The 10,119-nt window shown below is 42.5% G+C and overlaps 1 protein-coding gene across 1 annotated transcript; it reads left to right on the top strand.

Moving 5' to 3' along the window:
• The first annotated feature begins 2,495 nt into the window (after window positions 1-2,495).
• On the top strand, window positions 2,496-8,724 carry LOC308298245 (glyoxal reductase). Its single transcript, XM_080741808.1, has 6 exons — window positions 2,496-2,526; window positions 4,709-5,017; window positions 6,025-6,170; window positions 7,181-7,320; window positions 7,739-7,897; window positions 8,528-8,724. The coding sequence occupies exons 2-6, from the start codon at window positions 4,773-4,775 to the stop codon at window positions 8,705-8,707; spliced, it is 870 nt and encodes a 289-aa protein (XP_080597934.1). The 5' UTR covers window positions 2,496-2,526; window positions 4,709-4,772; the 3' UTR covers window positions 8,708-8,724.
• Window positions 8,725-10,119: the final 1,395 nt, after the last annotated feature.

The following is a 10,119-nucleotide window of genomic DNA, read 5'->3' as shown; positions in this document are numbered from 1 at the left end:
CCCCCCCCCCCCCACACACACACACACACACACACTGTTGTTGTATCCTACTGACTCACCAGCCAGTGAGGAGCATAGAGCTTCACATCCTACTCCTCCCGCCCAACACTCAAGTGCCACCCCAGCCCCTTGGACAGTGGCCCCTTGGAACTTTTCTGGCCGAATCCCCCAAAATAATCAAATTTGAACTGGGGACCCCCCCCCCCCACCCTGACGAGCACTAAGAGTTGAGGCATTACATTATGTATAACACGGTTCTATTGTGAAAATAGCAGATCTACATGCTGAGGCGTTGTGAGCATGTAGATCGGCTATTTTCACAATTTCTAATATATTATTATATTTCAAATATCTAATATTTGACAATTCGGCCAATGTTTAATTTGTCATTTTAGTATTAAAAATGGTCACGTTCGAAATGTACAGATACCCTCTATACACTTAAACTTTATGTTGGGTTGTTTACTGTGAGTGAGAAAACAATGTTGCACATTAAGCCAATCATATAGGGACCCCGCCAAAATAGGGGGTCCCGACCCACAGGCTGAGAACCACTGCGCTAGGAATACGTGCAGTGATATCCCAGGCAGGCTTCCCTCCCCCAAAACAGACGCTCGACAAACCCACACAGCCTCTGCAGTGGTGGGCAGACACACTTTACTTTACCGCGTAGAGAAGTGAAATACTTATCCAGGCCAATTCAGTGGTGTGGATGAGTGAATCCAAGGCCAGCCTCATCAACAATACTCAGATCAGCCACTGATGTCTCCATCCTTACTCTCTGGACTGATTCCTCCACCCATGGTCATCTAGTTGTCAACCTGTGAGCTGGGGACCACTGGTGTAGGGGCCGCAAGTGGGCCCCCATTGGCAAAACACTACAATTTTAATGAATATATGACATTAATTGCGACCTTAGGTCGCAAGTTTACTACGAAAACTGGCACATCTTGTCCGCATATCTCTGTCTGTACGTCACACCAGACACTGTGGTTCTATGGGTTTGTAGCTCTGACGGGGGAACCACTCTTAACAGAATGGGTTTGCTGCTCTGACATCACGCTCTGGCTTGATGTCCCTTTTATGCCCATATATGGAGATCACTAATGTCCGTCCTTGTCCGTTTTATGCCCATATATGGAGACCCCTGCATGATAGTCAACAACGTGATGTAAGAATATTACCAAATATGGGCATTCCCAGATGTGGATGACACTGCAGCAAGACAGCTCAGTGTAGTGTCTCTCATTGGCACCTGGACAAGTGACTTTGGCCATGGTATCAGGGATGGACAAAGAGATGATACAGTCTGTAGTGTCATCATGACACAGAATGTCATCTGTGCATCTTTTGAACCGAGGATCGCCCTATAGTCTACTAATTGTGGTGACCCAAGGTCTTCCATCAAGTGCTACCATCAGCTCAAAAAGTGATTACTCTACGGATTTACCCTATCCTCTTACCTATCCTATAGCACCACCTGCAGGCCAAAATATCAGCCTTTCACATAAGATATCAAACGATTCCGATTCAATTCCTGGATCGTTTTGCTATTTTTTTTTTTTTTTTTTTTTGCAACACTTTTGTATGGATTAAAAAAAAATAAGGCATATGTGTTGTTAATTAGACAAATCAATTAGATTGATAAAAATACATCTGCGACGTGCATTAGTTTATAGTGTTAATATAACCGTATAGTATATATACTGTACTGTTTAAGTTGAATCTTGCTAGTCGCGCTACGAATCAGAATTAAATACAAGAGTATTGTACACAATAAAACATAAGGACTGTATCAAAAACACATTTTAAACGAGGGGAATTAGTCTAGTAAATCTAGGGGATTTATGCCGAATCCATTGCAAGCATTTGTTTTGCACAAAAAAACATTCCTTGGGCTAAAAATGGCCCCAGAAAATGATGGTGTAGTGATGAAAAGTGATGAGTCATCAAAAAAAACATATTTTTTTTGCGTTTTCTGGGGCCAAAGAATGTTTTTTGTGCAAAACAAATGCTTGCAATGGATTCAGCATCATGACAAACCCCTAGTTAGACCCCTCACATCTAGCCCTGAATACATGACTATCATAATACATGATATAATAGTCATGTATTCAGGGCTACCTCACATCCTACTTAAAGCAGATTTTTTTTTCTGGGTATTTTCCTCCTGTATAGAAAGTCGATGGGAGCCCAACTTGATTTGGCCACTGTGGGTATTTGCAGTGAGCAGATCATGGTAGATTTTTTATCCTGGCTAGTAGACCTAATTTTCTAACAGAATCAGTTGAAAAACTAAATAATATAATTTTGTCCAAGCTCTGCCTTAATTTTACCGGACTAAATGGATCTTTTGGGGTCTGACGCATAGGCGGAAACCGCCACTCTGGTTTCCGCCATGGTTTCCGCTGTCCAAGCTCAGATCCGGTGCCTGAGCTCATGAGCACCGTCACATGACGCATGCGTCGTAACCCACGTGGACGGATGACCACACGATGTAAACAACAAACCCGCGGCTAAAAAATTGTGAGTAATAAGTATTCACTTCTTCACACCAGAGTTTTGTTGCGTTTTGTTACGGTACTTATGATTCTCTCTCTCTCTCTCTCTCTCTCTCTCTCTCTCTCTCTCTCTCTCTCTCTCTCTCTCTCTCTCTCTCTCTCTCTCTCTCTCTCTCTCTCTCTCTCTCTCTCGTCGATGATGTTATGATGATTTTGGCACATTGTTTATATAATTTTGTGAGTGTGTGTGTGTGTGTGTGTGTGTGTGTGTGTGTGTCGTGTGTGTGTGTCTACATACGTAGTACGTGTGTTTTGTTGCACGTTTGCTTTGGCAATGAATGCAAAGTCAAACTTTTTTCTCATGTCGAGAGAGAGAGAGGGGGTGGGGGTGGTGTAGGGTCAGTGAGGGACAGGGAGCTTGTTCTTGAAACAGTGAATTGGGGCCAGGTTTTGCTGTGTCTTGACAGATATAATTCTCTTGATAGATGGTAGTCACTGGAAGAGGTGGCAGATGATAAGGGTCAGCGATGATCTTTCCAGCCCTGCTTCCCCCTCCTGTGAATGACTCAGCAGACATAGACTGGTCCCAGAGAGATGCTACTTTGTAACTGGTGACCCTCTCAGCTGACCCAGTGGTCCTGTGCACTTAGTCTGCTCTTTATCTTGACAGTGAAGTGAAGGCATGCAGTGAGTGAACCACATGTGGATCACTTGGCAGTGGTGGACAAAGACAGTACTGAACCCCCCAGTACTGGAGTCAAAGTATAGATACTCCAGGTGAAATATTACTTAACTCACTACTAAGTGAAAGTTGCTCAGTTAAATTTGTACTTCAGTTAACAAGTACTGGAGGAGTACTTTTAAAAATACTTTAATATTCTAAAATGTACACGCATTTAACATTTCTTGCGTCTACAAGTCACGTATTTTGATTTGTTCATACTTTGTATATTGAATATATACAAAGTATAAACACATCAAAATGCGTGGCTTGTAGATCGGCTATTTTCACTTAATTTGAAAATAGCGCTTAAGTGGTTAATTCATAATACACCCTTTTCCTTCCTTGTTTTACTCGTTTTCAGTGGCAGCTTGATGTGTGTGATTGTGTTGCGTAATGAGTGTAAAGGTGTCCACTTGTCAACATTTCTTGTCGAAACCAACCAAGCTTGCTCGTCGGCTTTCGACGCCTCCCAACAACTTTTGACCTGACGCAGCACGTTGTGATGCATTGTGATCTTGTAGATTGGCTATTTTCGCAGAATGTTTGCCCCAGAATAGGGACTCTAGGGTCCAAGTGGTTAAGAAGTGGGAAGATACAGTAGGATGGTAGATAGTCTTGTAAGGTATACATTGTCCCTTTAAATGTGTAAGGCAAGGGGATGCCATGCCATGTCTCTTAGATGTACCGCTAGCAAAGAAAAAGATTCCTTACAACTAAATGCTACTACTTCCATGTTATGCTCTTTGATTGACTGAATATTTAGTACAACGGTAGGGCGATACGAAAGCCAAATGGATCAATCACAAAAAAGCCAAAGAACATTCAACATCTATACAGGCATATAATGGTACAAAAATACATACAGAATCAAGAATGCTAAAATATTATGACTCTCTCTTGATTTGATAGTATTAACCATGCAAAATGACAAGCATACAGGTTAAAAGTAAAACCATTGCGGATCAAGCACAACAAAGTGCAGAACTTATTTTTGTGGTCCTCACACCAAACCACCTTGACTAAAACATCAAAGTAGATTAAATAAACACTTTTCCCTAACAAGAAACGTCGCGTATAAAAGGGATTCATAAACTCCCTACTAGAACCTTTTCCATCAGCCATGCTTTTGTTGACTGTTTAAAAGTTCTCAGATGTAAAATCAGTTTGGTTGCAGTGTCAAGCCTGTTCCACTGGGTGGCACCAATGTATGTCCCCTTACCAGTCAGAGTCCTGAATGTATGTATACAGGTGGGCACACAGTAGCAATGCACATTGTGTTCACCCCTGAACACCAGAGTAAAGACACATGGACCACTCCATGAATAATCCTGTGAATCATGGTTAATCTCACCAGATCTCTGAGACCTCTTTCTCTTTTCATGTCAAGAGTCAATAATCTTTCTCTCCCTATGTATCTACTATCTATCTCTCTCCGTCTCTTTCTGTCTGTATCTCTCTCTGTCTCTTTCTCTCAACCCTCTAGGTGGATGAGAAGAGAGGGAAGTTAAAGCAAAGGAAAAGTGCCCTGACAAAGTTTCCGTACCATCATGTCTTCCACCTCCACCCCTAACGTTGTCCTAAACACCGGGGCTCAGATGCCCCTCCTGGGCCTGGGGACCTACAAGCTGTGTGGAGCTGAGGATGTCCGCGGCGCCGTGGATGCAGCGCTGGCTTCCGGCTACCGGGCCTTCGACACAGCCGCTGTCTACCGCAATGAAGCCGACCTGGGCCGAGCCCTGAGGGAACTCCTGCCCAAATACGGACTGACCCGGGAGGACGTGTTTATTACCAGGTAGGTGTGCACTTGTGTATGTCTCAAGACTAGAGCCCACTAAAGTTGTTCACATTTACCTCTGTAAGGAGGTCAGAAAGAATAACAGGAGGCTCTTGAGATTACACTGAGAGTTATACAGTCTTTAAGGTCTGGTAATGTAATGCATGACATTTAGTGACATGTAATGCATACATGTCACTAAATGTGCATGTCTGTTTTGTTGTGTGTTGTCTTTATACTTGCGCCAGCAGAGTGTGCAAGTCCTGCGTTCGGTGGCATATCTGTTTTTGTTTACACCCGTAGCCAATGAGGGACCAGCATTCTTGGTGACGTCACCATCAACAGCCAATGAGGGACCAGCATTCTTGGTGACATCACCACCAACAAGCGCGACCTGATTTAAATAACAAGGCGCAAGTTGCCACTTCGGTGCCAACTTGCCCACCCACATACATACAGACAGCACCGATCGCAGTACTTGCACGCTCTGTTGGCGCACAAGTAGGCCATACATGGCCACGACCACGAGTGCACAAAACACAAGTTAGCACTTAGCTACTCGACAGAGTGCAGTTTAGTTTTTATTGCAGCTTTTACTACTTCACTCTCTAAGTAAGATAAATGTCTCTTATGGGAGGCAAATAAAGAGAACCTTGACCTTGGATTTTATTAGCACATTGTTATTATCTTTAATAGTGCTAGTGAGTGCACGTAAGGGTTTGTGGGGCATCAATTTGTACGGCAGGATTTTGGCATTTTGGGACAATGCCATCTAGTTAATCACCACTTTCATACCGTATTTAGGTTTCGTACTGACTAGAAAGTCTGTCTGGAAATCAGAAGGTAGCCAGTTCGACCTAACAATTTCCCCCCCGTGTGCTCATCAGAGCCATGATCTGTCAAATGGATTTCACCTCCCGCAGGCAGAGACCAGAAAAGACTCCCCTTTTCCCTTTTGGCAGGTTCACTGCTGTGCTCTTCATCATTAATTTCCAGCATGTGTCTCTGTTCCTTCCTCCCTCTAGTAAGCTGGGTCCCAAGGACCAGGGTGTGAAAGCCATGGAGGGAGCCCTGCACAGCCTGTCACAGCTGGATTTGGATTACATCGACCTCTACCTCGTCCACTGGCCCGGCACACAGGGGCTGCTGGTGTCTGACCAGCGGAACCCAGGTTAGGAATGCAAAGCCCTTTAAAAGAACAAGTACTGTACATATGGCTTTGTCTGTTTGTATGTACCGCATGTACAGTATGTATGTATGTCCCACACTTGCCTCATTGGCCAAGCTTCGCGGTCCGCTCAATGAAATGAAAATGAATAAAAGGCACCGCTCACTTCACAGTGGGTGAGACTTTTTTTATATGCCTCTGGATCCACGTTTGAAAAAGGTTACCGACGTGCAATTTAATGGGCCCTGAGGCCTTAACGCACCTATTCTGGGGTAAACATCCAGCAAAAATAACCGATCTACAAGCGTATAACTTGTAGCTATGCGACACTTTGTTAGCTTGTAGATGGGCTATGTTTAAATATATTTAGTGTAGATGGGAGGGGAAACAAGTGGGCCTAGAGTAGTATAGAGCCCTGGGGGAAGATTTGCAATTTTTTGAGCGCCCCAGAGTTCAATATTGATTTTCATTATTTCAGCGGTGCAGCTGTGTGTGTTAGACAGCAAAATCAGGTCAGTCATTAAATCAGGCAGTCATCTCACATACAGTATCTTTACCAATGCTTTTAAATGAATGGGATATAAACGTTCCTATGGAAACATTGGTAAGTACTGTGCCTCAAATTGTCACAGATTTGTTTGCAGTTATTAGAGAGTTATTACCGGTACATAAAGGCTTTGGATCGTGACAGGGTGATTACACATGAAAATGTGATAAAAAATAAAATAAAAAAATATCTCTATGCAAAGCACCTTGGAAACCTTTCATGTTGACACATTTGGCACATAGACCTTTGTTAAATCTGGTGTCTTTACACCAGATGACTGAGTTGACTACACCATAAAGAAAAACAGCTTTACGTTGCATTGTTCTTTATATATTCTATTTTTAGACGTAGAGATACTAACTTAGCTAGCTTCAACACATCTAGTAAGCAAGCATTCCTTGTGCTTTTGTCAAGAAAATGTGAATGTATCTGCTTGGGTGTGATGCATTTCTACATCTTTTCCCAGGGAACAGAGCTCAGAGCTGGGCTGCTCTGGAGGAGCTGCAGGCGCAGGGCAAACTGAGGGCCATAGGAGTGTCCAACTACACAGCAGCACACATGACACAACTGATGCACAGCTGCAAGATCCCTCCCGCTGTGCTGCAGGTAAGAAGATCAGTCACAATGTAGAATGGGGGCACAGTCAGTCACACCCCTGAAAAGTATTTTAGCCAACGCAAGCGAAGGCTTCAGACGTCTGTTTTTTTTGCGTAGTTTTGAGTAGTTTGTTTGATTTATGTTGGAGTCTTTTTTTTTTTTTTTCAATTGAATTGACAAATGAGAAAATATAATGAACTAAATTAGCCTGATCAACCTCTTAACCCTGTATTATGTGTCATTTTACAATGGTGGCATAATACTAAATAGTGAAAATAGCAGATTTACAAGCCTGTGTTGTGTTTGAAAAGTTTGAAGTAATCACAATATTGGTTTGAAGTCATATTACCCTGCCCTACATATAAACAGAACACAGTCTAATGGGGATTTGGTACACTCCTTTTTGTCTGTGTGTTTGTGTATCCAGGTGGAGTTTCACCCACGGCTGTGTCAGAAGGAGCTGAGGAGTCTGTGCGAGGAACACAGTGTGTGTTTCCAGGCCTACTCCTCTCTAGGGAAAGGAGAACTGCTCACCGACCCTGTGGTGATGAAGGTGGCACAGGGCTGTGGACGCACTGCTGCACAGGTATGTGCACACACACACACACACCTCTTGAGAACCCCAGTCAACGTAGTATAATAGCTTACGTGGTTAAAATCAGTATTAATAGAACTCCTAACTGGTTCAGTACCATTAGGAGAAGGCGCGCTCTCTGCAGAAGTCTTGTGGAGAGGTCTGTCTTTCTTTGGGTGCAGATTCTAGTAGAACTCAGAATGAAGGGAATATCCGCACTCTCTTGAATAATGACTTTTAAAAGTATTTATTTATTTAAACATGCACAGCAGCAGCAGTCTATTTAGAGAAACGGACACGTTTCGGCCTACAGGCCTTCCTCAGCGTTAAAATGCCAGTTGAGATCTAAGATTTGTGATACCAAGCTGTTGTGAAGAGGAAAGGTGTCCTGTAGCACCGAATTTCTTCACTATTTCCGCACGACACCGTTGTGCGTCAAAGTATAAAATAATGTGGTCAATTGATTTGTTGACATATATATATATTTGTAATATAAAAAAGGCGCTTCTCGATTATTCAATGAATTGAAAAAGTATTGAAGTGATCGAATAATAATCAATAGTTGCAGACCTAAACACCAAAGAGGACTTTAAGTGCTAGAGGGAATCACATTGACACACACAGTATGTTTTCACCCCAAAGGTTCTGTTGCGTTGGGCGATACAGCAGGGTGTCCCGGTGCTGCCTAAGTCATCGCACCCCGACAGAGTGGGGGAAAACACCAAGCTCTTTGACTTCACACTGGGTGACACAGACATGGACACACTGTCTTCTCTGGACTGTGGTCACAAATACTGCTGGGACCCCTCGGAGGTGGCATGACATGCCACTGCTTTTGTCTTTTTGATTTTGGACATTGACGATTGGGCCGTAAATATTGTGATGTCAAACTTTGAAGTCATATTGTTCAACTGCTTGAAACATGTTTGCATGATTGCCATCAGTGACAAAGCAACTGTTTTTTATAGTGTGGCTCTGCAGCAGGCTAGCCGGCGTCTACTCTATACAACCTCAGAATGTACTAAAAAGAGATTTGAATATCATGTAGTGTTGTCAAAGGTCAGCAGGGACGTTTTACTATTAGGTTCAGGTAAAGGGGAAGACTGCAGGCTTTAGGAGTAGCGAGAACATCTATGTGTGTGTGTGTGTGTGTGTGTGTGTGTGTGTGTGTGTGTGTGTGTGTGTGTGTGTGTGTGTGTGTGTGTGTGTGTGTGTGTGTGTGTGTGTGTGTGTGTGTGTGTGTGTGTGTGTGTGTGTGTGTGTGTGTGTGTGTGTTTATGCAAAATCTCACAAACCGCTGGCTGGACTTCGAGAGTCGAAACATTCTTTTTCCACACAAGTTTTATACTTATAAATTTGAAGTCAGTGGGATTCGGACCGGGCTGAAACCTTGCCCGAAATATACATCACAGATGGCTACGTGAAATCCGAGGTCCACATTGGAGCCACACCTTCAGAAATATCAATTTATCAAAAAGTTAATATCAAAAATACATTGCTTTGTTCTTGCTACTGTCAACCACATTTGTTTAATTTGTCTGCTGCTTATGAGAATGACCATGTGTCTTCATCACCATAAGAATATTTACTCATCTGCACTGCATTTACAATTAGGGCTGAGCAATTATCCGACAATATGTCAAAACAAATATTTAGAACCAATAACCGGCTTATAACCGATTAATTGTTTTTCTAAATAATATATCAACGAATCAGCAATGAAAAATGTTAATGGTTGATCTATGAAATCAGAACACAACACATCATGAACCGTTGTGAGATTGGCTATTTCAAAGCATAAAATAAAGTGGTCAATCTATTTTTTTACATATATATTTGTTATATAAAAAAAGCACTTCTCATTATTTGATTTATTGAGAAAGTATAATGAATAATTATCAATAGTTGCAGACCTAAACACAAAACAGGACTAGATAGGCTAGATATATAGATAGATAGATAGATAGATAGATAGATAGATGCTTTATTTGTCCTTGCGGAAATTCTTTTTGCACCAAGCAGTCATCAGGACACAAAATCACAACACATACCACACAAACACAATACATGAATGACAAGACTCACTGACAACAACATGATACAAAACAATAATAGGCTACCAGAGGGAATCACATTGACACACACAGTATGTTTTCACCCCAAAGGTCCTGTTGCGTTGGGCGATACAGCAAGGTGTCCCGGTGCTGCCTAAGTCATCGCACCCTGACAGAGTG

This window comes from Nannobrachium achirus, assembly GCF_963921795.1.
Source record: "Nannobrachium achirus genome assembly, chromosome: 14".
Lineage (NCBI taxonomy): Eukaryota > Metazoa > Chordata > Actinopteri > Myctophiformes > Myctophidae > Nannobrachium > Nannobrachium achirus.
Note: the sequence above shows the minus strand (reverse complement) of the source record. Positions and strands in the feature narration are given on the sequence as shown.